At 39.3% G+C, this 26,789-nt stretch overlaps 4 protein-coding genes and 1 long non-coding RNA gene across 5 annotated transcripts in view; 1 reads left to right on the top strand and 4 right to left on the bottom strand.

Moving 5' to 3' along the window:
* The window catches only part of LOC103512436 (rhotekin), a gene marked incomplete in the record, with an annotated part of 111,960 nt that extends 104,891 nt beyond the window's left edge, over positions 1-7,069 (bottom strand). Inside the window, 3 exon segments of the mRNA XM_008477198.3 lie at positions 6,106-6,247; positions 6,534-6,541; positions 6,890-7,069. Coding sequence (XP_008475420.1) covers positions 6,106-6,247; positions 6,534-6,541; positions 6,890-7,069 — 330 coding nt within the window.
* A 2,573-nt stretch (positions 7,070-9,642) lies between these two features.
* Positions 9,643-13,244, bottom strand: LOC103512434 (dipeptidyl peptidase 9). The gene is made up of 5 exons (XM_026825908.1): positions 12,828-13,244; positions 12,323-12,416; positions 11,805-11,976; positions 10,694-11,380; positions 9,643-10,511 (listed from the first exon to the last, which is right to left on the bottom strand). Exons 1-5 carry the CDS (start codon positions 13,207-13,209, stop codon positions 9,864-9,866), a joined length of 1,983 nt encoding a protein of 660 aa, XP_026681709.1. The 5' UTR covers positions 13,210-13,244; the 3' UTR covers positions 9,643-9,863.
* A 4,893-nt stretch (positions 13,245-18,137) lies between these two features.
* Positions 18,138-18,765, bottom strand: LOC113468763. The gene is made up of 2 exons (XR_003392400.1): positions 18,627-18,765; positions 18,138-18,181 (listed from the first exon to the last, which is right to left on the bottom strand). It is a non-coding gene; the product is annotated as an uncharacterized LOC113468763 (long non-coding RNA).
* A 113-nt stretch (positions 18,766-18,878) lies between these two features.
* LOC113468762 (dipeptidyl peptidase 9-like) lies at positions 18,879-21,290 on the bottom strand. The gene is made up of 4 exons (XM_026825907.1): positions 21,281-21,290; positions 19,800-19,946; positions 19,131-19,204; positions 18,879-18,890 (listed from the first exon to the last, which is right to left on the bottom strand). The coding sequence occupies exons 1-4, from the start codon at positions 21,288-21,290 to the stop codon at positions 18,879-18,881; spliced, it is 243 nt and encodes an 80-aa protein (XP_026681708.1).
* A 657-nt stretch (positions 21,291-21,947) lies between these two features.
* Positions 21,948-23,494, top strand: LOC103512433. The gene is made up of 3 exons (XM_008477196.2): positions 21,948-22,170; positions 22,718-22,875; positions 23,432-23,494. Exons 1-3 carry the CDS (start codon positions 22,044-22,046, stop codon positions 23,492-23,494), a joined length of 348 nt encoding a protein of 115 aa, XP_008475418.1. The 5' UTR covers positions 21,948-22,043.
* The last annotated feature ends 3,295 nt before the right edge of the window (positions 23,495-26,789 follow it).

Below are 26,789 nucleotides of genomic sequence, written 5' to 3'. Positions count from 1 at the left end.
AGCCAGAAGTAATGTGAGCGACACAAAAACTTGTCAGTTGTAGGTAACAAGGCAATATATTATCGAGTATTGAATCTATGGAATGGCATCATCACTTTCTCGGTCTTCTTACATTACAGACCGGTAGCTGAGGGGATTTCAGTGTTGTGTGGGGGGGGGGGGGGCGTGTACCCGTTGGGTAGCCGGATTCAAGGAACCCCGGCCACTAGCATAATGAGTACCGAATACCCATACCTTAGGTTAATGTGTACCGTTACTACTGAGTTCTAAACACCCTTTGAAAAGATTCAGTAGGTACTTCAGTACCTTGAAGTCAAAATTCAGTACTTTTTTGGACTGCACTGCACTGCAAAGCCGTCAAATTTCGAAATTTGCTTTTGTCTCGCGTTTGAGAATCGCTGAGATAGGATGATTGGCAGAGATGATGAAATGATCGACCTGAGTCTGAACTGATCAACAGGATCGTTCACTAGATACATACATACCATTAAGGCCTTACTTAAGTACAAACTTACATACATAAGTACATAGGTAACTATTTATTTATGTAAATATGTGAATGATATTTATATGTAAATTATTTTAGATACCTAGACCTACATACTTATAAGTAAATATTATTTATGCAGATTATTTTAGATACCTACAAAAAGGTACCTACTGAAGTCATTTTTAAACCTACTATGTGTAAATCAAATGAATGACGTCAAAGAAAACCCTTGACACTGTGTTAACTCTCAGTGCAGTGGTAAGATCAGCCATTAACCCGTAGTTTGCCAATCAATCAATCAATCAATCAATCTTTTTTTTTTTTTTAGAGGTTTGATAGAAAAAAATGTAATTGCTAAATGAGAACCATTATTGTTGATCTATCTTTTTGTGTCTTTTCTACCTTGGCCGGGAATGGAGGGTATAGGAGGGTAAACCACAACCTAAGTAAGGGTAACTGACTGTGGGATAACCTTTTTAAGTCAGGCATGTTCTCAGCACTGGTCAGTCCAATGGGTCATAGGGGGGACCAGATAAACCCCCTATTCCAAATCAGCTCAATGGGTTACCCTGGGACAAAGTAGCCTCTCTATACCAACAATCCTGAGGACCAAATACCTCCTCAATACCAACGATCCTGAGTGATCTTAAGGTACTTATCTTCGTGCCATTCATTCCAAGATTTAAATTGAAGTTTCAGTAAGATGAATTAAGTATATATGTACTTAACTTAGAAGTACGTAGGCACACCGGTAGATATGTAATCAAATATGTAGATTTTTTTTTAAACACACTTAAGAGTATAAATTCACTTTCTTCCGTCAACTTTAATCGACGCTTATCAGTTCACATTTTCTCCAATTTAACGCTATTATCAGGGGAGAAATTTAAAATCCCATGATTCTTCATTAACTTGAGCTTTCTCAAAGGAGAGGGAAAAAAGGGAAATGTTAACAACTTGGAAGTGTATCAAGATAAACTGTTTGGTAACTGTCAACAAAAGTTAAGTGCTCCCTAAAATAATGATAGCTATAAGTTTAGTAATTAATTAAGTTATACCTATGTACCTAGTTACATTAATTTATAGTTACAGCAACAATAAAATTCAAATTCAACGCGAGATATTTCTTAATCGACTAGGTACTTAAATGGTTGATTTTTCTCTTCTTCTTCTTCTTCTTCTTCTTCTTCTTCTTCTTCTTCTTCTTCTTCTTTCTTCTTCTTCTTTCCGATAAAGGGATCTGTAACAACGGAGACCTAATCGTCCCCAAATTGAAACGAGAGAAGAAGGACAAAATGGAAGAAAGCCCCCTATTCCAAATCAGCTCAATGGGTTACCCTGGGACAAAGTAGCCTCTCTATACCAACAATCCTGAGGACCAAATACCTCCTCAATATCAACGATCCTGAGTGATCTTAAGGTACTTATCTTCGTGCCATTCATTCCAAGATTTAAATTGAAGTTTCAGTAATATGAATTAAGTATATATGTACTTAGAAGTACGTAGGCACACCGGTATGTAATCAAATATGTAGATTTTTTAAACATATTATAGATAGCTCACTTAAGAGTATAAACTTCACAATTCACTTTCTTCCGTCAACTTTAATCGACGTTTATCAGTTCACATTTTCTCCAATTTAGCGCTATTATCAGGGGAGAAATTTAAAATCCCATGATTCTTCATTAACTTGAGCTTTCTCAAAGGAGAGGAAAAAAAGGGAAATGTTAACAACTTGGAAGTGTATCAAGAGAACTGTCAACAAAAGTTAAGTGCTCCCTAAAATAATGATAGGTATAAATTTAGTAATTAAGTTATATGTAGTTACATTTATAGTTACAGCAACAATAAAAAGTAAAAATTCAAATTCAACGAGGTATGCCAGCCTAGTAAGCTTAGTTGGTAGTGCGTCTGCCTTGTAAGCGCTAGGCCGCGGGATCGATTCCCGCCCGGGGCGGATTTTATCCTGACGTGATGTCTACCTTGTAAGCGCTAGGCCGCGGGTTCGATTCCCGCCCGGGGCGGATTTTATCCTGATGGGATAATGTTCGTTCTCGAGCTGGCTTTCTCCTATCCTGTCTTCCTTCTCTCTTCGATTTCGGGACGATAAGACCATAGCAGTTACAGTTCCCTCTGACAAACCTCTTAAAAATAAAAAATCAACGAGGTATTTCTTAATCGACTAGGTACTTGAATGGTTGATTTTTTTCTTCTTCTTCTTTCCGATAAAGGGATCTGTAACAACGGAGACCTTATCGTCCCCAAATTGAAACGAGAAGAAGGACAAGATGGAAGAAAGCGAGCAGTTCCTAGAACGAACCTCATCTAAGTTCACCCCGGGGCGGAAATCGAAAACTAGCGCTTACAAGGCAAGCGCCCAAGCTGGCGCGCCCATTATTGTAGGCAAGACACGTAATGTGAGGTCATCACAAGAATCTTTGTCAGGTTTGGTAGGTAACAAGGCTATAATATCGGGTGATTGAATCTATGGAAATGGCATCATCACTTTTCTCGTCTTCTTATTATTCAAATCAGATAGGACAGCGGTTCTCAACCTTTTTTTGGGGGGGGGGGGGGCGTGTACCCGTTGGGTAGCCGGATTCAATCTCACGACACGAGCCCGCGCCACTATCATAATGAGTACCGAATAACCATACCTATAGGTTAATGTGTACCATTACTACTGAGTTCTAAACACCCTTTGAAAAGATTCAGTACTTCAGTACCTTAAAGTCAAAATTCAGTACTTTTTTGGACTGTACTGCACCGATAAGCCGTCAAATTTCGAAATTTGCTTTTGTCTCGCGTTTGAGAATCGCTGAGATGGGATGATTGGCAGAGATGATTAAATGATCGACCTGAGTCTGAACTGATCAACAGGATCGTTCGCTAGATACATACATACCATTAAGGCCTTACTTAAGTACAAACTTACATACATAAGTACATAGGTAACTATTTATTCATGTAAATATGTGACTGATATTTATAAGTAAATTATTTTAGATACCTAGACCTACATACTCATAAATATTATTTATGCAGATTAGATTAGATACCTACAAAAAGGTACCTACTGAAGTCATTTTTAAACCAACTACTTATTTGAGTTTTTTACTAGATATTTGGTGCCCTTGTATTGTACCTATTATCCTGTTACATAGTAGATACCTACCTTTCAAGAACATTTACACCCTCCAGAAAGAAAAGGGAAAAATCAATAGAAATCAATTTATCATGATTTATGACGTGAAATCAATAAACGACTATTATCTTACCCGTAAGTATATCACGTGAACCAAATATGTATAATTTCCCTATTAGGGATTCTAGGAGACCTATTACCTATGTAATGAGGTAATGACTTACCAAATAGGTCCAAGTAAGTTTTATTATTATTCGATATTATTGGGTATTTTTGTTATTAATTATTATTATTTTACGTTTAACTTCACTGTATAACTGGTAAGGTCTTGAGTGTGTGCACTATATTAGTACATTTAGTACTCTCATTTCGTATAAATCGACCCGTACTTATTTCACCACTTACTAGGTACTTATTACTTAGGTACCTATTTGATGGGTCTTCAATAGGATTTTCTTTCTAATCACGTAGATTTCTTGTCACTCTTGTCATTTGCTAACTGAATAAATATGATTGTGAAGAATATTTAACAACAAACCCTAATCATAGAGCATACATAATCTTATTCATAATCTTAAACTACAACTACCTGAAAATGGCTACTTTCCCTGTTGCATATAATATCTCTAGTAGCATGGTCAAACTTTTTTGACTTGGCTGGGCGGAGCGCTACCATGCTCCTTAATTGCCCTACACACCTTCAAATATGTACCACACTCCCATCCCTTAACAACCCTCCCAACATTGATGGGATGGGTAGGTTCTTAGCTAGCCAGCCATGATAGCATGCTGAATGCACCAGTACCCGATGAGTCACTGAAGTTAGGCTGGGCAGATTCATGAGCTTACAATACCTTTGGAACCCTTGGTCACTACACTTAAGTTAGGCAATGTGGTGTATGGTTAGTATCTGGATCAGTGACATGAATCACTTGCTGCTAGCTTTTCCCAGTTCCCACTTGATTAGTGTGGTCAATGTGAAGACTCAGGAGAGGTTGTCTGCTAAATTTGTAAAGAAAAATGAAAGATTTTTTTTTTGCTCTTACAGTTTACCAGTCCATAAATCTATTACAAGTACTTGGATCTTGTTGGTGTAGTTACAGAGTTGATTCTCAGAGTTGACTATAACCAGGGATAGTCAACTCACTGGAGAATCAACTTAAATTGTAGGTAACATATACGAGTAGCTATAGTTATTACTTATTACAGAATTATTAGGTATTTCATAGTCATTATGTCAGTTTATAAAGTGTTTTACTTGTAGGTTGTAGGTATTACTAAACTTATGTTGTTACGAACAACAATTTACTCGCTGATTTGAGAGACAGCCTTTGGCTGGAGTTTTTTGATGTTTAGTTTACATGCTGGTTTGCTGGTAATTGAACTATTTACCTAGTTTCTTAATCGAGCGGACTGCAAATCAAATCTCAGGAAGAAAATAAAAGCAAACTAATTTATCTCTCAAAACCACTTTCGCATTTTCGCAATACGTCTACTTTAAGGTTTACACATTCTTTTACCCATGCCTCACCGTGAACAAAAAAGTTTGATCCGAAAATTTCCGTCTCATACAAAAGTAGAGAAGAAGAACACCTCAAGCTTTATGAACAAAGTAGTTATCACTGTTATCTGTTATCAGTTGAATTAAAGTGATAATCCAAATCCAAAAAACTTTTTCTCATTAACTGATTATGATTAGTGAATACTTGAATAGTGATTAACCTACAAAAGAAAAACACTTTTCGGTTACAAAATTTTAAATTTTGCAATGTTGCCAATTTCATATGTCCGGATTTTTTGTCCGGCTACTACCTTTTTTTTCCTGCTAAATTTTTGACCATCGTGTAAAGTTGTAAACGGATCTTTCCGAATTCCGACATCAACTTGTAAAAAAGTGTGGGAAATTTTGAACTTCGTGATAAAAAATATGTGTGCTTGTGCTGAGAAAAGAATAAGAGAAAAAGGTAAAAGGTATTGAGTTATTTTAATTTGAAAATTGATGGTGATATGGCTCTCTAAAGCTCTAGAGATTGATATAGTTGGTATCCTTTGTCCGTGAGACAACCTGCTCTTGAGGAGGACAGCAACTTTGGGTTGAGCATCAGTGCTTTTAACCACTCGGTTACTAAGGTGGACTCTTGTTATTCCAAAAGGTTACTCCCTGGATTACAAGTAATCTCAGGCCCGTCGCACTGAAAAACCAAACCGATGAAAATGATTGGGACTCTCGGCGGATTTCACGAACCTTCTTCTTAGCCCCTAACAACCCTGTTAAGCCTATTCGAATCAAATGGAACTTATCGGGCTGTTAGCTTAACAGGCCTTCTAAGGACTGAAAAAATATTGGTCAAATCCACCCTCTATCATTTCCATAGGTTTGGAGACTATCATTTCCATAGGTTTGGGGACTATCATTTTCATAGGTTTGGTTCCAATGAAGACGGGCCTCAATCAAAGGACACGACTTACCTTATCTTCAGAGAAATTGGCCCCGGATAAGTTTCGGACATCCTGTTGATCAGGGCCCGTCGTATAATCACACAGGGTATTCGTACTATACGTTCGACTGTTCAGGGTAGAATACAGGTCTCCAAAGTCACTTCCATCATGGCTGAGAGGTCAATCGGGAAATGAGTTTCAAAATCTTCTGAGGAAAAAGAAAATGCTTCAACACGGAAGTATACCTCAAGAGAGACCAACTGCATGGAAACATATGACGTTTAGAATCCAAAAGCTGTCGAAAAAGTTTTCCGTTTTTTTTTTTTTTTTTTTTTTTTTTTTTTTTTTTTAATCGCACTTCTGAACCGATGTTTTATCATGTGTTTACGTTCGATAGTAGGTAAACCGTTTTACTCCATGGTCATTCCAGCGAGAAGACCGCGTGAATACTGACTCACCTCGGTGACTAAGTCATGGGACTCATAGATAAAAAACTCTTGAGGTGATAGTAAACCAACATGATTTCAGACCTTGCCAATAACACCAGAGTGATAAGAGATGCTCTCTCTTAAGCTTGGGTTTAATTATGATGTTATTACATTTATTACCACAGCTGTGACGTATATCGTATATCCCACCCTTTGGAGAAAGAGGAATCTGTCATTGTTTTCCTACAAATTCTCTCGTGGGACTCGAACCACCAACCTCCAGATTCAAAGTTCACCATGCTAACCACTGCACCAGTGGTGCAGCACCACTGAGGTTTCATGCCAATACCTAAGTACTTACTACATGCTAAGTAAAAGTAACTTACCCTTGAAACAATAGATTTCAAATTCCTCAGGGACTCCCTCCTGCGGGATCTGGTTTGAAAATCGCACACACCATACAGGAACTTGTTTTCCTTATCTTTGTCCTTGATCCTGTCCAGCAAATTGCTTGACGACTTCCAGCTGAACGATTTACTCTTGCCACTTTTTACAATGGGAGCCATGTCTTTTGTACAAATTTATTTACAAAAATTAATATCTAATTAACAACTTGATTATAGATTATGAAATAAGGTATATCTACCTAAGTAATAAATAGGTTGAACAAGTTAGTTTATAGTTTATACTTTAACAAAAAACAACAAATTTAACTTTAACTCAAAATCTGGCTCAGCCATACTTACATTTGTATAAGCTTAACCCAAACCTTCAGGGCTGTTTGCCCCCACACCTAAGCCTCAGATTGGGCTTTTTGTGTGTGAGACTCAGTCATAAATATTATCTACTTACCTACTCAAGTAAGGAAATGACCAATTTTGTCATACACTCTATCAAGGAGTGTAGTAGCACTCCAGCCCACCAAGTCAATCAAAATGTGAATGGTTGTTCCAGTGATAGGTACTTGCATTGAGTACCTTTTCTGTTCTTGGATAGGCATTTAAGTATATTGGATACTTTGGTGCAAATGACCTACTAAGTATCTGTAGTGTTAAAGAACCTTGATAAGTAAAAGTTATTTACAAAGGATGTCTAAAGATTTTAGAAGAAGAGATCATATATTTTTAAAAAGATACATAATCAATCTGCCAGCCTCAGGCTGTTTGCCAAATAAGCCCACCAAGTCAATCAAAATGTGAATGGTTGTTCCAGTGATAGGTACTTGCATTGAGTACCTTTTCTGTTCTTGGATAGGCATTTATATTGGATACTTTGGTGCAAATGACCTACTAAGTAAGTATCTGTAGTGTTAAAGCACCTTGATAAGTAAAAGTTATTTACAAAGGATGTCTAAAGATTTTAGAAAAAGAGATTATATATTTTTAAAAAGATACATAAACAATCTGCCAGCCTCTGGCTGGTTGCCAAATAAAAGCACAGAATACCAATTAATCATCTAGGATATTTGTCTTCAATAGGATTTTCTTTCTAATCACATAGATTTGTCACTCTTGTCATTTGCTAACTGAATAAATGTGATTGTGAAGAATATGTAATGACTAACCCTAACCATAGAGCATACGTAATCTTATTCATAATCTTAAATTGCCCTAAGTACATATCTTCAAATATGTACCACACTCCCATCCCGTAACAACCCTCCCAACATTGATGGGATGGGTAGGTTCTTAAGTAGCTAGCCAGCCATGATACCATGTTGAATGCACCAGTACCCGATGGGTCACTGAAGTTAGGCTGGACAGATTCATAAGCTTACAACACCTTTGGAACCCTTCGTCCTTACACTGAAGTTAGGCAGTGTGGTGTGTGGTTAGTAACTGAATCAGTGACATGATTGCTGTTAGCTTTTCCCAGTTCCCACTCGGTTACGGTTAGTATGGTCAATGTGAAGACTCAGGAGGTTGTCTGCTAAATTTGTAAAGAAAAGTGAAAGATTTTTTTTTATTATTATTATTATTATTTTGGTGAGTGCATTGATTACTAATTAGCTCATAATTTATGATGATGATATTCATTGAGTTTTTAACAAATCCAGATTTATTTATTATCTTTTTCCCCATCAACTTTTTCAGTTGAATTTTTCTAGCTTTCGAACATAAAGTTAACAAATTTCACACTTACAAAAGTAGAGAAGAAGAACACCTCAAGCTTTATGAACAAAGTAGTTATCACTGTTATCTGTTATCAGTTGAATTAAAGTGATAATGAATAATCCAAATCCAAAAAACTTTTTCTCCAAATTAACTGATTAGTGATTAACCTACAGACACTACAGAGAAAAGAAAAACACTTTTCGGTTACAAAATTTTAAATTTTGCAATGTTGCCAGTTTCAAATGTCCGGATTTTTTGTCCGGCTACTACCTTTTTCCTGCTAAATGTTTGACCATCGTGTAAACGGATCTTTCCGACATCAACTTGTAAAAAAAGTGTGGGAAATTTTGAACTTCGTGATGAAAAATATTCTGTGCTGAGAACTGAGAAAATAATTAAATAATCTAAAAGAGAAAAGGTATTGAGTTATGAGTTATTTTAATTGGAATTAGAAAATTGATGGTGATATGACTCTCTAGAGATTGATATAGTTGGTATCCTTTGTCCGTGAGAAAACCTGCTCTTGAGGAGGAAGGTGTCTAGCATTCCTCTCTCTCACCCTACTGCTCATGGTAAGAGAATGTAGGAAATACCCAAATTGTAGACCTTAGTTAACTCAAATTTTGATCCTGAAAGCAACTTGGCATTTTAGTCCTGAACCTGAAAGCAACTTTGATCATAAAAGCAACGTCACATTTCGCAAAATTTTTGACGTCATTTTTACTTTTTTGATTTGGACTAGTCACATATTTTCCTCTGTGACGTCATGCATATTGGCGAAATATAAATAGCCAGCAGTACGTAATGTCTCCTCACAGTCACCCGTCCAGATAACAACCTCGCATAACGTTATTTAACTTTAGTGGACCAAGGGGAGCCGATGAATACGTAGCCGCTGGATTTTACCTTTAACAAATGCGTACACGTTGAGTTTCAGTAGTTACTTGGGACTCATTTCATTACTCTAGTGTAAGTTTACCAGCAGTACGTAATGTCTCCTCACAGTCACCCGTCCAGATAACAACCTCGCATAACGTTATTTAACTTTAGTGGACCAAGGGGAGCCGGTGAATACGAAGCCGCTGGATTTTACCTTTAACAAATGCGTACACGTTGAGTTTAAGTAGTTACTTGGGACTCATTTCATTACTCTAGTGTAAGTTTATCTCGCTAGCGTCATTATCATTATCTCTCAGGTAGAGACAGGCACATGTATGGAGTTATCTGATTGGGTGTCAGGGTAAGGTTACAGATGATTCTGTAGGAAAGACAGCAGGGTCGTTTCGTAATGTTTACTAGCGTCCAGACTCCGCAAGCTATGTCGTTCATTCGGATACACTTGCAGTTGATATGGCTTACAATGTCTGACCAGGGCATTGATAAGAGAGCTCGTATGATGGAAGTGTACATTCTCATCAATAAGTCCGTGTATGATGAGAAGCCGATTCTCTTCCTCAGGTAACAGTTTGACATAGTTGAGAATAGACCCTAGCTTGTAACCAATAGCGTTGTGCTGGGGTAGATCCATGTAACGTTCGGTATACCCTGTATCATACAGGGACCAGGAGGTCACTGGCGCCCCTGCTACCGCTATCTTGAAGATGGAAGGATGTTGTGCTAGTCCCATGAGACTCAGGTACCCACCGTACGACCACCCGTGGATAGCAACACGAGACATGTCTATATATCCTAACGTATCACTCAACCATTGCAACACTTCCACCTGGTCTGATAGCTCCACTGTCCCCATCCTCCCTCTGAGGTGACTCTCAAACTGTATGCCTCTATGTTGTGACCCCCGCGAGTCTATCGCTACAACACAATACCCCTGGGCTGCTAACATGTGCATACGTAACTGTCGCATCCCCTTGAATGTATTGGAGACAAGTTGTACCTCAGGTCCTCCATACACATTCAGCACAGTCGGATACTTCTTGTCCTTCTCAAAGTTGTGAGGTTTGAACACCATTGCAAACAGAATATCCCCCCTATCGCTACAACACAATACCCCTGGGCTGCTAACATGTGCATACGTAACTGTCGCATCCCCTTGAATGTATTGGAGACAAGTTGTACTTCAGGTCCTCCATACACATTCAGAACAGTCGGATACTTCTTGTCCTTCTCAAAGTTGTGAGGTTTGAACACCATTGCAAACAGAATATCCCCGGAGCTAATACAATGTGTGAAGAGTTCCGGACAATGTAAGCTCAGGTCGAGGGAGGGTGTGGAAGGTTCCAGCAGATAACCGACAGGGGTCAAGGACACGCCCTCTACCGTCCAATCCGAATGTGTTATCCTGAACACCTGGCACTCTGGTAGGATCTTGATGTTACTATACACAGCGACACACATGCTGCAGTCTCTATTGAAGTCCACTGTATAGGAGTAGCCAGGATGTGTGAGGAGTCTGACCTCCCCTGGTCTACTTAGTGACACTACATACAGATGTTTCTCCAGGGGAGACTCGCGGAGTGCCATGAAGTACACTAACTGACGCTCCTCATCTACCCACATCTGACGACCCAACACTTCCCACTCCCCATACGTGAGTGCGACTTGAGATAGAATAATAGCAGGCATTGTGATTTCACCAGGGACTGACGGGTCTTCTTCTACATCTGAGGAGAGGGTTCCGTTGCTATGTGAGGCGAGTAGACTAGTCATCAGGTACAAATGACGGAACCCTGTCTCCTCACTCGCCCAGATGTACGTGATCTTGTTGGAGTCCGTCACAGGGTACAGGTAGAGAAGATCATGCACCTGTCAAACAACACAGCAGAGGATATTAGTCATTTAAATAGCAATACAGGACCTTGTGTTTGGATTGTTGCAAAAACATTTGATGAGAAACAATGAAATTTTATCATGCACCTGTCAAACAACACAGCAGAGGATATTAGTCATTTAAATAGCAATACAGGACCTTGTGTTTGGATTGTTGCAAAAACATTTGTAGAGAAACAATGAAATTTTATCTGTGTTAAACATAAATGCTTATCACACAAATGTCGTTCCTCGCTTAATACACTACGCTAAAATCTCTGGCTTCACTTGGATTCGAACCACCAACCTCCAGATCCAGAGTCCACCGAGCTAACCACTACACCACTGAGGTTGGTTTGAAAAACAATGTTTCTGATGAAAATGTAGCGGGTGAGTACTAGAGTTAAGCCAATTGACTTACATTAATCCATACATCAGATACTCTGGTACATAGTACTGCAGGTGGTACGCACACTCGGGTACTAGTTTCTATATATTGGTATACATTGGGTAGCGGCTCCACAAAGTTTTTGATAGACAAAAGTACAAGCTCGATTCTTTGCTGTTTCCGATCCAGCAGTTGCACCCAGATCCTGAAATATCGAATCGTGAATTAAACTAGAATCGAAACTAGATCACATACAGAGTGTTCGAAAAGTCCTGGAACATCCTATATTTCTTTTGAACGCCTAAAGGCCCGTTCCCACTTGTCGTGAGCTTCATCCGACTTTTTCTTTTCTTTTCTTTTTAATATGTCATGATGTAGCGGGTGAGTACTAGAGTTAAGCCAATTGACTTACATTAATCCATACATCAGATACTCTGGTACATAGTACTGCAGGTGGTACATACACTCTGGTACTAGTTTCTATATAATGCTAGTGGGTACTAGGCTAGCAAAGTGACTTACATTAATCCATACATCAGATACTCTGGTACATAGTACTGCAGGTGGTACACACACTCGTAATACCAAACGTCGCCAAACGCTTCCTTTCCAACATCAACTGCTCCTCGCGCGAATATCGACTACCTGCAAGTTCAACATAACTCGTGAATATAAGGGAAACGGGCCTTAACACAAAAGAGGGAACGGGCCTTAACACCTTATCAGTTTATTTGATATGTCATACCCAAGTAAGGCCAGCATTCACATTCAGGTAGACCTGACAGATACGGCTGAAAAGGTCCGAATGTCAGGTGTACCAGACACCTGATCAAGTGTCTTTTTTAGGTCTGAGGTCTCATGTTGCACATTGGAACGCATTGCTTCAAGGCACATTCTTTGACATCCATGCCTATCCAAGAACAGAAAAGTTTGGTCAGATAATTTCCGGCCTGGCCGGGATTCAAACCCAGCACCTTCAGTTTGAGAGTCAGTGCTCTTGACTACTCAGCCACAGAGGTGGGCGTAGTCATGACCTCCTAACACTACAAGACCTACCTAGCGAGATACTCTGGAAGTTGGACTCAATAACAGGTTGCCACTGCAGCGTCTGTCGTGACGGATGTACGTCATCCTCACTCGGTACGTCCGCATACAGTAGCGTCGTTTCCCATCCATTAGCCGGCGTACTGAGGAAGAAAATCCGCGTCCGCCCGTCCGCCAACTTGCGGAACGAAATCGACGTGGGCACCATCGTGGAGAGGCTCGATAGATTTCGCCGTAACTCGTTGACGATCTCGCGAAGTTCCGCCCAGGACTTTTTGCCGCCCGGGGCGGATTTGTGCGGCTCCCCACCCCCTCTACCGAGTCCAGACTCGTCTTCTTTCTTGGTTTCGCCACTCGAGGAAGACTCGTTGGAGCTCGTTGATCCGTCATCCATACCGACGTCCGTGAACGCCTGAAACACACGTCAAACGTTTGAGCATTTTGTCAATGCGCTCCCCACCCCCTCTACCGAGTCCAGACTCGTCTTCTTTCTTGGTTTCGCCACTCGAGGAAGACTCGTTGGAGCTCGTTGATCCGTCGTCCATACCGACGTCCGTGAACGCCTGAAACACACGTCAAACACACGTCAATGACAAATGACAATTTGTACAATAATTATAAATTGTAAGATTCGGGACTTTTATTGGTGGTATATACTAACAAAACTCATGTTGCAGGTATCACCTTATCGACCTTATTTGGGGCCGAGTGGATTGGAACACATCACATGCCTTCAGGCACACTCCACTTGTCAAGGGTCTAGGTTTTCCTTGACCTTGTGATCAATTTAATAATATTTTAATTTGAAGAAACCATTTACTGATGAAATTTTGTACTCTTTCCCCACCACTCTAACGAGCTGAGGGACACACTACGAGATGGTCATGCTTTGACACAGACCCGTAAAGTCTAATGAAGCAGATGTTTCATCGTATAAGAAATAAAAAAGGGTAAAAACATCTTTTTTCTTATAATATCTTATAAGATATTGGGAAAATCCTACAATGCTGCAGTGAGCACCAAAGTTGTGACATAATAACACAAAGAAACTGCATTTACATTTACATTATAGACCTTTTATTTACACCAGAATTGGGTTTTTTATTTTTGTTACAAAAATCATTTTTGGACTTGAGTAATTTTTGAGACCACAAAATAAAACAGGAGGACTTACCAGTCAACGTGTGAGAGACCCAAATATCACAATTACACACATAGGCCACAAGGTCGGGGTTCGAGGGGCAGATCTGGGGGGACAGCTTAGCCCCCGAGGCATTCATTCGAAGTTCGGCAGGAAACAGAGGACCGTTCTGAAATTTAGCAAAGAAGTTAGTTCACTCAAAGGTTGACACTCCTCAGCTATGGGATGCAAGAAATTGGATGCAAAATATCAGAATTTTTGAGCTATTGGATGCAAAATATCAGAATTTCATGTGCGGTTCGTTTTCGTTGAATGTTATTTGTTTCGCATTTCCGTTTTTTTATGTTCTAAGTAATTGACAAGTTCGCGGAGTTCGCGAAGTTCGCGAACGATAACACATTGACAATTTGCTGAAGACGGGTCTGGAATTCAGTCCCGAAACGTCCAATACCAAACAGTAAGGTACGTGCCAACTTTAAGTCCTATAAAAAAGTGTAAGTTAAGTGTGAGTGTTGGCAAACCAAAAATGTCATTTAATGCAAGAAATCTCAATGTGCCTACCCGAACCTCCAGAACCCCTTTTCCCCTCCTTTTCTACGGGCAAATTACCTTCAAAATTCCCTAATGATAAGATTCCAAAGAACTGCAAATCGACTCTCCAATGATATTGATATCTTTTCAACACCAGTTCAGGAAATGAAAAAAAAATCAATCGTTTTGATCAAAATGGCTAACCTCAAGCTCTGTAGATGTTCTGCTCTTTGTTCTTTTCTCATCTTCCTCCCCAGTATACAACCTCGTCCTCCTTGATTTTCTACCTTACCTTCCCCTCACCTATATCCTATATGTATGTATCATGACATTCATGACTATGCGTGAGCAAAATCCCAGCCAAGGTATGGAATTTTATAGGTACTCATTAGCTCATTTTATGCTCATTAGACTTAGCTGGTCAACTCCCTTTAAATCTTATTTGCCTTTTCCCATTTCAGATGGTCGGCCGTTTGTCGCGGCCTCTCAATCAGCTTTAGAGTGATCGCTTTGAGGCCAACTGGTTTTGGCTAAAACAAAATTTTCCGAGTGGGATGCCCTTCGCACTCAACCTTTGCTATTGATATAGCGTGAGGAAATTTGGACTAGTCTACTCCCTGTTTATAGTCCCCTAGCCAGACGCTGATCTACTCTCTGTTTATAATCCCGCAGCCAGACTACTACTTATAGTCCCTCAGCCAGACTACTTCCTTTAAATAAATAAATAGCCAAGGTATGGAATTTTATAGGTACTCATTAGCTCATTTTATGCTCATTAGACTTAGCTGGTCAACTCCCTTTAAATCTTCTTCTTCTTCGCCTTTTCCCATGTTCAGATGGGGTTGGCGTTTGTCGTTGGCCTCTCAATCAGCTTTAGAGTGATTGCTTTGAGGCCAACTGGTTTTGGCTAAAACAAAATTTTCCGAGTGGGATGCCCTTCGCACTCAACCTTTGCTATTGATATAGCGTGAGGAAATTTGGACTAGTCTATTCCCTGTTTATAGTCCCCTAGCCAGACGCTGTTCTACTCTCTGTTTATAATCCCGCAGCCAGACTACTATAGTCCCTCAGCCAGACTACTTCCTTTAAATAAATAAATAAAAAAAACTATAGTCCAGGCCTGGCATACTATGGTGCTCTGATTATTTAGTGATTAGCAATCCCATGTGACATCGGTATGACCTTACACTTCACAATGCACAGCTATAGCTACTAGTATACAACGGATCTCCATACGGCTATCTACCGTACAGTGGACTCTCATTATCAAATGCAGTGCTCTGATTATTTAGTGATTAGCAATCCCATGTGACATCGGTATGACCTTACACTTCACAATGCACAGCTATAGCTATTAGTATACAACGGATCTCCATACGGCTATCTACCGTACAGTGGACTCTCATTAACAAATGCGACTAGGTTGAAACAAATGCTTCCTTCTAGGTACTTTCTTTTAACATGTTCAATGTAGCTCTCAAGATATGCTAAAAGTTTCATTTATTTACTGTCCTTGGATTTTTAAAACAAAACTATATAGGTACTTATCTATCTCAGTAGGTGGGTAAGTACTTGTTAATGAGACCCAGAAAACAGTATTTTTTTTACTATTTATGGTTATTTATTGGAGACAAGTTCTATTTACCCCTAACCCCCAAGTTTCCCAGTTAAAAAGTGTCCCACTTAGAGAGGTTGCCATTTTCCTATTCCCACTTATAGAGGTAAATGTGAACACTGGTTTGGATAAAGAGGAATCTGTCATTGTTTTCCTGCAAATTCTCTCGTGGGACTCGAACCACGAACCTCCAGATTCAAAGTCCACCATGCTAACCACTGCACCAGTGGTGCAGCACCACTGAGGTTTCATGCCAATACTTATGTACTACATACTAAGTAAAAGTAACTTACCCTTGAAACAATAGATTTCAAATTCCTCAGGGACTCCCTCCTGCGGGATCTGGTTTGAAAATCGCACACACCATACAGGAACTTGTTTTCCTTATCTTTGTCCTTGATCCTGTCCAGCAAATTGCTTGACGACTTCCAGCTAAATGATTTACTCTTGCCACTTTTTACAATGGGAGCCATGTCTTTTGTCCAAATTTATGTGCAAAAATAAATAAATAACAACTTGATTATAGATTATGAAATAAGTAAAGTACCTTTTACTAAAGAAGTTGAACAAGATAGTTTATACTTTAAGTAACAAAAACAACAAATTTAACTACAACCCAAAATCTGGCTCAGACATACTTAGATTTGTATAAGTAAGCTTAACCCAAACCTTCAGGGCTGTTTGCCCCCACACCTAAGCCTTATTTAGAAAACGGTGATGGATGGAGCAAAAAAACAAATCTAAAATTTCATTACAAATGGTATTTATTCCTTTACATTAGGTTTTTTTTTCTGAATCTAGGTAACGAATCCAGATTCATTTGAAGAAGAAGAGGAAAAAACGGGTTTTGAAAATTCCAAATTCAGTTAATGGTATTTTCAAATTCGTCGAATCCAGATACTTGAATCCATCGAATCTGGATTCATTAGACTCGATGGATAAAAAAAAATCTAGGAAGTAAAAAATCGAGAGATCCACTATGTTACAGGATCCAACAACTGACTATACTATACGGTTACGGCTCATCCATTACCCTTTCCTAAATCTTTGTGCAGAACACAGAAAGGTACGAAATGATTTAAATGTATTTTACGTACAAAATAATAGTTGCAGGGTAGAGAGAAAAGATAATTTGTAAAACAATAAAAAGTGGCTACTCGACCATCCATCCTGTAAATGTGGCAAATTAAGTGCTGTTCAAAACCAATTCAAATACCGATACCAGGCATGTTTTCTTAGAGTATAGAGAAAATCGGAAATTGATCCCTGATACGGATTGGATTGGAGCAAATACTTCCATAGACTAGGCGTCCACAACGGAGAACCGACCATAGCCTATCCCCGAACCAAGAGAAAATAAACCATGCTAATGAATAGTAGCATCCTCAATGGAGCCTTGACCATAGTATCTACCCTCGCAGAAAATGAAGAAATTGAGCCTGTATTTTTTCTGCGATAGTCGACGGTTTTGTAAGTTGTATTGATTTTTGATAACATTCTATCCTCTAACTTTTCAACTAAATAAGCAGGAGGCACCAGGCTCCGTTGTGGACCCCGTGGTGCGAAGATCGATGGTCCAAGGTCTGGGCTAGGGTCGATGGTCTATGGTCGCCATTGTGGACGCGCAATTACAGACGGACAACTAGCCACTTTCAAAACAGAAAACAATATTGCTACAAAAAAGTATCCTAAATAATAAACTCCGAACTCGATATGAGCGGAGTTACCGGGAAGTTATAAGATATCATAAGCCAAACGATCTTCGGGTGTCTTCTTATATCAGAATAATTAACATTTGTCCTGAATGCAATTTCAAACTTAGATCTTAAAAGCAACTTCAAACTTTGTTTCTTAAAACAACTTCAAACTTTGATCCTGAAAGAAACTTTGCACTTGAGTCCTGAATGCAACTTCAAACTTACGAGTCTTAAAAGCATCTTCAAACTTTTATCCTGAATGCAACTTCGGATTTTAGTCCTGAAAGAAACTTCAAACTTAGATCCTAAAAGGAGGAGGGGAAGTTGTAGATTTTTACATCGCTCTCATCTATTTCTTCGTACAATATTCTATATACACCGTCTGAAAATAGAATCATAATTATTAAATATTAATTAAATATTATTTAAATATTATCATTATTATTTAATATACTGGGCAAATAAAATTGACTTTGCTCATAAGAGCTCACGATTTGAGAGCTAAAGCCTTTAAGAAGTAAAATATAAATAAATTTGCACTAGAATGGATGGGGCACTTTTTCATACTGACAGCTAAAGGCCATACAGCCCAACGAAATATTCTGGTTCGTCAATGTACCACGATATGGTCAAACAACAGAAAATACGGTCAAAAGAGACAACTACAAGGTTAATACCACAATATGGTACATATTTCAATTTGATTAATTTAGTATTCTCTTTGGTGTCTAAAAAAAGTGACCTGGGAAAGAGCGGTATGGGATCTGCAGTTCATTTTGGAAAGGTTGGTCACATGGTATTCCAGTAAATGCTAGGGTTTAACCTACCTGTGGTCTTGGGTTGCCACCAGTAACCCTGGTAGCGGCTGAACTCTTCCTGAGTAACGTAGGAAGGTATGCCAGCAGCTAGCGGGTCATCAGTGAGGTTTCTACCTCCCTTGTGAGCAAACGTAAGTCGCTGGGTACTCCCTGAAATAGTAAAAATAAAGTTGTTTATGTCCGTAATTGTGGAATCCGTAATAAAATAGTAAAAACAAAGTCAAATTTAGAAACGCCGACCCTGGCTTCGGGCGACTACTTTCAGCTTCTCATCTTTAGCCGTTCAAAAAATATTCAGGGGTTCCAAGACTTTTCGAACTACTTTATAGACCTTTTATATCAGCTCCCATGGCGTAGTGGTCACTGCGCTCGCCTTGCACGCGGGAGACCCGGGTTCGATTCCCGGCGGGGTCAAGAAATTTGTATCATCCAAATGATTGATTCCGTGACTGGCTGTTGCGGGGCCCACTCAGCCTCGTGAGGAAAATGAGTAGCTATGACATATAAATGCGCATAGGAGGAGGGGAAGTTGTAGATTTTTACATCGCTCTCATCTATTTCTTCGTACAATATTCTATATACACCGTCTGAAAATAGAATCATGATTATTAAATATTATTTAAATACCTATTATCATTATTATTTAATATACTGGGCAAATAAAATTGACTTTGTTCATAAGAGCTCACCATTTGAGAGCCAAAGCCTTTAAGAAGTAAAATAGAAATAAATTCGCACTAGAATGGATGGGGCACTTTTTCATACTGACAGCTAAAGGCCATACAGCCCAACGAAATATTCTGGTTCGTCAATGGACCACGATATGGTCAAACAACAGAAAATACGGTCAAAAGAGACAACTATAAGGTTAATACCACAATATAGTACATATTTCAATTTGATTAATTTAGTATTCTCTTTGGTGTCTAAAAAAAGCGACCTGGGAAAGAAAAATATTCTGGTTCGTCAATGGACCACGATATGGTCAAACAACAGAAAATACGGTCAAAAGAGACAACTATAAGGTTAATACCACAATGTGGTACATATTTCAATTTGATTAACTTAGTATTCTCTTTGGTGTCTAAAAAAGCGACCTGAGAAAGAGCGGTATGTGATCTGCAGTTCATTTTGGAAAGGTTGGTCACATGGTATTCCAGTAAATGCTAGGGTTTAACCTACCTGTGGTCTTGGGTTGCCACCAGTAACCCTGGTAGCGGCTGAACTCTTCCTGAGTAACGTAGGAAGGTATGCCAGCAGCTAGCGGGTCATCAGTGAGGTTTCTACCTCCCTTGTGAGCAAACGTAAGTCGCTGGGTACTCCCTGAAATAGTAAAAATAAAGTTGTTTATGTCCGTAATTGTGGAATCCGTAATAAAATAGTAAAAACAAAGTCAAATTTAGAAACGCCGACCCTGGCTTCGGGCGACTACTGTTCCAGTTTTACTTTCTATTACCTACATAATGCGTACCTAGACCTACTAGGAATCTGCACTATGTACCTATTGTGTACGAGTTACAGAAAGAAAACAGGTATTGTTAAATTTGAAATCGGTGCCAATTTTCAAAATCGGAAAATGGGTGGAAATAACCGATTTGAGATCCGAATTTGTGGAAATGATTTTCAGCAAATTAAAGGTCTGTAGCTCTGTACTTGTAGGTACCTAGTAATCTAGTATTTAGGATTATTGAGATATTGGGAAAATCCTACAATGCTGCAGTGAGCACCAAAGTTGTGACATACTAACACAAAGAAACTGCATTTACAAATTTGAAATCGGTGCCAATTTTCAAAATCGGAAAATGGGTGGAAATATCCGATTTGAGATCCGACTTTGTGGAAATGATTTTCAGCGAGAAATCGGTGCCAATTTTCAAAATCGGAAAATGGGTGGAAATATCCGATTTGAGATCCGACTTTGTGGAAATGATTTTCAGCGAATTAAAGGTCTGTAGCTCTGTATACGTGTGTAGGATCAATAGGTACTTAGGTACCTACATCTATGTACTTGTACCTAGTAATCTAGTATATTTGTCGGATTTTTCTTTACTTTTTTATTGGTCAACTCCTAACGGAGAGGGGGGTTGGAATCAATTCCGATTTTTTTTACCTATTTTCTACGTCCTTCATGTAATAGAAAGCCGTGTGAAGTTCTCACCAGGATTTTTTTTCTACCCATTACTTAACATAGGAAGCAAAATACAAAATTTGTCGGAAATGTCTGAAGTGTTGGAAGTGTATGATCAGTCTGCGCACTGCTTTACTGAATATTAGGTAAGTAAAACTTTTTTTTTTTTTTTCATTCTACATTTTTTTTATGTCCTCAAGTAATGGAATTATTTAAGTACCTATTTCAATTATTATTTTTACAATGAAAAACTTGAAACATTGGAATTGTTTTCATTTGGCAGGAAGCCCAAAATGTTTGCAGCATTTCATATAGGTAGGTAATAATAATAATAATAAGTAGGTAAATAGGTGGTACCTTACTTACCTATCTGATGAACTTTGGGCTCTCCAATGTAGGATAAACTCAACTTTCTATTAAATCAGGTAGGTACATATCTAAAAAGTAAGTACCTATTGAAACTGGGTAGGTATATTCAATGTAAAGATCTCTCTTCTTTTTAAGTACTCTTACCTACACTCTTTTTGGTTCTTACCAAGAACCATTTTGACATGAACCTATAGACCAGGGGTGGCCAAAAAAAAAAAAAAAAAAACCTCTTCACAAAAAAGGGGGTCAAACAAATAAAATAATAATAATAAATAAAATACACCCTAGAGGATAAAATTCTCAGCTGGAATCGAACCCACTTCGTTTACCCACCGAGCGCTTTGACCACAAAGTCACCAAGACGACAAGGGTAGAACCCAGATAGAATCCGAGTAGGATCGGATTATCCGATTCAGTATCCGGATTTTACCCCGATTAATAATAATCAAAAAAAAAAAAATAATAATAATAATAATAATAATAATAATAATACACCCTAGAGGATAAAATTCTCAGCTGGAATCGAACCCACTCCGTTTACCAACCGAGAACCGAGCGCTTTGACCAAAAAGTCACCAAGACGACGTGGGTAGAACCCAGATAGAATCCGAGTAGGATCGGATTATCCGATCCAGTATCTGGATTTTATCCCGATTTTACCCGGGTAAAAACCGGATAAATGTCCCCCCCCCCTAACCAATACGTCACCAAGACGACGGGAGTGCTCAAACGAATTTGGTAACACCCTATAAAATCCAAGGTGCACACTCTCTAACCACTGTCAGTAGGCTCGGGCCCAAGGCCCATCGACCAATGGGTACCTCTGCATTCCGACCAAGTACCTCGGTACCCATTTTGTTGATTTCCTAGGAAAATACTTATCAGCAAGAAATTCAGTGAACGCTGAACAGTGCGTTTTTGGTTTTCCAATGCGAGCCCATTTGGTTTGGAATTCGTGGTGTTTGCAGTTCCTGTGGCATTGTGTGGTGTGCTTGGTGTTCGCGGACAAACAGGACGAGAGTCAGTACGAAATCTATTTCAAATTTGCTGAAAGACGTAAGCTATGAAGATAGTAGAACTGATTTACCTATAAAGGGTAGGAATAAAGTATTTAACCTAGATTATTTACCTTCATTTTTTATTATTATTATTATTATTATTATTATTTTTCTTTTTCTCACAAGAGGTTTGATAGAGGGAAGTGTAATAACGGAGGTCTTATCTTCCCGAAATCGAAGATTTATTCAGGTTTCCCAATTATAAAATTACCGCATGCATAACCGTGCGAAGCCCCAGGAGCGCGCAGCGCGACCTTAAACAACGGAGCGCGAAGCGCGACCGCATGCACAACTGTGCGAAGCCCCAGGAGCGCGCAGCGCGACCGCATGCACAACCGTGCGAAGCTTCGGGAGCGTGCAGCGCGACCGTATACGCAACCTCCCGAACACGCAGTGCGAGTAATAATAGTACATATGTAGGTACATACTAATTTTCTTTAACCACGATCGAGTAAACTACGGGCTAAAAAATTCCTGGAGGGACGGGCCCACCTTGTTTTATTTGTTTTCTTATCCAGAGCATACCTTTTTGTTTTCTTACCCAGAGTGCACCCAGTATTCCAAGATACAGGATGAGAGTCCAATAGCCCTAGCGCCGGCCCTGGTGGGCGGGGTCCGATATGTGAGGACCCAGTGTGACATCCTAGCCATGCCTATGATTATAGGGGGATCGCGGGCCAAGTATGGAGAATTCCCTCATCAAGTAAGTTTAGAGAGGAGGATTTGAATTCATTTCCACTAAACTAGTACGTGGTTAACGTGGTCCTACAAACCTCAGTGGTTAGTGCGGTGGACTTCGGATCTGGAGGTTCGTGGTTCGAGTCCAAGTTAAGTCATAAAATGTAGCGGAGTGTATTAAGCGGGGAACGGCATATGTGACAAGCATTTATGCTTAACACAATTAAAATTCCTTGGTTAACGTGGTCCTGCCTCGGTGGTGTAGGTGGTAGGTGGTCAAGACGTTCGCCTGATAAACAGGAGAGTGTGGGTTCAATCCCAGCCGAGGTACGGGATTTTATCCTCTGAATGAATCAGTTTTCTAGTAGGTAGTTAGTTTGAAGGGATATTGTTATGTAATTTTGTATTTTGCTTCCTATGTTAAGTAATGGTAGTATGTCGGAAGTGTTGGAAATGTCTGATACGGATAGGTGTGTTTCCGTTGCTATGTGAGGCGAGTAGACTAGTCATCAGGTACAAATGACGGAACCCTGTCTCCTCACTCGCCCAGATGTACGTGATCTTATTGGAGTCCGTCACAGGGTACAGGTAGAGAAGATCATGCACCTGTCAGAACAACACAGCAGAGGATATTAGTCATTTAAATAGCAATACAGGACCTTGTGTTTGGATTGTTGCAAAAACATATGTAGAGAAACAATGAAATTTTATTCCCAAATCTACAGTAACATGATTGTAATCTATTATTGTTTCATTTTAAATAAAGTTCTTACCCAGCCTAGTTAGCTTAGTTGGTAGTGCTTCTGCCTTGTAAGCGCTAGGCCGCGGGTTCGATTCCCGCCCGGGACGGATTTTATCCTGACGTGATAATGTTCGTTCTTGGAACGGCTGGCTTTCTCCTATCCTGTCTTCCTTCTCTCTTCGATTTCGGGACGATAAGACCATAGCAGTTACAGTCCCTTTGTCAAACCTCTTAAAAAAATAATAAAAAAAAGTTCTTACATGGGGAGGGAGGGAAAAGATAAAGGGACTGACAGCATGTTCAAAAACTTAAAAAGTCAAACTCAAACTGTGACTTGGGCATAGATGAAAGGGATTTGAATCTTACTATTTGAATTTAAAGCAACACAAAGGAGACGCCAAAATTAAAATTTAAAATTCATTGAAAGAAAAAAAAAATCATACAAATTTAAAGAGAGGTAAAACAATAAAAAGTGAGTGAGAGGTCAGAAATAAGTGATGAGTAAAAAGAGTGAGATGAGAGAGAAATGACTTGTTCATGAGAGAAATTAGATGAGTGAGAGGTCAGAAATAAGTGATGAGTAAAAAGAGTGAGATGAGAGAGAAATGACTTGTTCATGAGAGAAATTAGATTCATTGAAAGAAAAAAAAAATCATACAAATTTAAAGAGAGGTAAAACAATAAAAAGTGAGTGAGAGGTCAGAAATAAGTGATGAGTAAAAAGAGTGAGATGAGAGAGAAATGACTTGTTCATGAGAGAAATTAGAAAAAAAACAGCCCGAACTGCTGAAATACACAAAGCTTGGTAGTCCTGCTAATGGCCTTGTATAAACATCACTGACAATCAGTGACATACAAGTCCAATTGGTCAGAATCAGTTAGATTTTCAGCTGTAGAGAAGTAGGAAAGGAATTTTCAATTGTGTTATGCATACTTAAATGCTTGTCACAAATATCGTTCCCCAATTATTACACCTAGATAAATTTTATGACTTGAATTGGACTCGAACCACCAACCTCCAGATCCAAAGTCCAACGTGTTAACCGCACTACTGAGGTTGGTTAGCTGTAGAGAAGTACATTTTGTCAAACTGGACGGAATATTATTGGAGGTCAGTGGTGTTTACTAAAGGCCAGTTCTTGGACTTCCTACTTCATATAATTCAGCTATAAGTTAAAATTCATAGAGGTTCTTCTCGAAGAAAATCAGTGGTTGGGTGGAAGAGCTCAAGTAAGTGAGAACCCTACCACTTACAATGAAGCACTAGAAAAGAATTAGATGAACTAGTAAAGGTACAACATGGCTGGTTTTGGGGCATTGAAATCCCAGCAGAAATAAATTACTGTCGCTCCTAACCTAGATACATAAATGCCCTTGATGTGACTATGTGACCTATACCCTATACAAGAATGACCCTAACGTGAAAGCCAAGTGTTTCAAGTACATGAATTAAGTAGAAACAAAGATTTATAAGGCGGGGGGGGGGGGACTTTATAAACACACTGTATTAGCACGAAAACGGTATTAATGAACCGTTGTATGTTAAACAGCACTAAGGTCATTGATACAAATGAGGAAAATTACACATGTAACTAGTTTCTCTCCCATTCACATAGAAACCTAAAACACAAGCCTAGTTAGCTTGGAGGTCAGCGCGTCTGCCTTCTAAGTGCTAGGTCGTGGGTTCGATTCCCGCTCGGGGCGGATTTTATCTCAATCAGATAAAACCTTGGCAGTTAAAGTTCTCTCTATCAAACCTCAAAAAATAAATAAATTATAATTTGAAAAATTATGTAAGACTTTTTTTAAAGAGGTTTGACAGAGGGAGCTGTAACTGCTATAACTGTACTTTTTTAAGCGAATGCAAATATCAAGTTTTTTTTTAAAGAGGTTTGACAGAGGGAACTGTGACTGCTAGAGAAATCGAAGAGAGAAGGAAGACAGGATAGGAGAAAGCCAGCCGTTCCGAGAACGAACATTATCCCATCAGGATAAAAAATCGAAGAGAGAAGGAAGACAGGATAGGAGAAAGCCAGCCGTTCCGAGAACGAACATTATCCCATCAGGATAAAATCTGCCCCGGGCGGGAATCGAACCCGCGGCCTAGCGCTTACAAGGCAGACGCACTACCAACTAAGCTAACTAGGCTGGCAATTATATAAGACTGGCTTGGCAAATAACACGTTGAAAGTGTCAGTTTCCAATGGATCACCGAAGTTAAGCAACGTTGCGCGTGGTTGGTAAGCGATGGGTATTTGGGCAATCACACTGAGAATAGGGTGGAAGAACTCTATTATTGGGTTACTTCCCCTGATTTAGGCTGTTGGAATGCTATATTATAGTGTCGAGCTTCCCGATATAGAGTTCAATATTAGACTGCCGGAACCCTAACACCAGATTAGGCTGCCGGCACCCTAGTTTTTTTTTTTTTTTTTTTCTTTGCTTTAGTTGAGAAGGGAGGGGGCTGCTGGTTTTTCACGGCCCTCTCGGTCTAGATTTCTAGAAACACTTTCATTCATCAAACCAAAACCAAACTATCGAGTTAACGTGGATCTCACTATCGGTTTGGTCAATTATTAATGGGAATATGAACCATACGTACCCTATATTGCGCTCTATTTTCTCCACTACTACTGGTGCAGGAGAGAGGGGAACGTTGGTAGATTTTTACATCGCTCATCATCTATTTCTTCGTACATATTTTCTCATATACACCGTCTGAAACATACGAAATCATCAAGTCATACATTAATTAATATCATTAAATATTATGTTAAATATTATGCATGATTATCGTTAATATATCCTGGGGCAAATAAAATTGACCTTGTGCTCATAGAGCTCACGATTTGAGAGCTAAAGCCCTTTAGGAAGGTAAAAATATAAATAAATTTTGCACTCAGAGATGGAGTGGGCACTTTTTTCAATCACTGCACAGCGTAAAGGCCATACGCCCACGAAATATTCTGGGTTCCGTCATGTACCACAGATATGGTCAAACAGACAGAAATTACGGTCAAAGAGACCACTACAAGGCTAATGACCACAATATGTACATATTTCAATTTGTTTGTGTCAGTAGGAAAAATGGTGACGCTGGGGAAGGGCGGTATGGGATCTCCAGTTCATTTTGGAAGGTGGTCACATGGTATTCCCAGTAAAGTTGCTAGGGTATTAGACTACCTGTGTCTTGGTTG

The sequence above is a fragment of the Diaphorina citri genome, unplaced genomic scaffold (assembly GCF_000475195.1).
Source record: "Diaphorina citri unplaced genomic scaffold, Diaci psyllid genome assembly version 1.1 scaffold837, whole genome shotgun sequence".
In the NCBI taxonomy this organism is placed as follows: Eukaryota; Metazoa; Arthropoda; class Insecta; order Hemiptera; family Psyllidae; genus Diaphorina; species Diaphorina citri.
The sequence above is the reverse complement of the archived record's forward strand: the minus strand, read 5'-3'. Positions and strand labels throughout refer to the sequence as shown.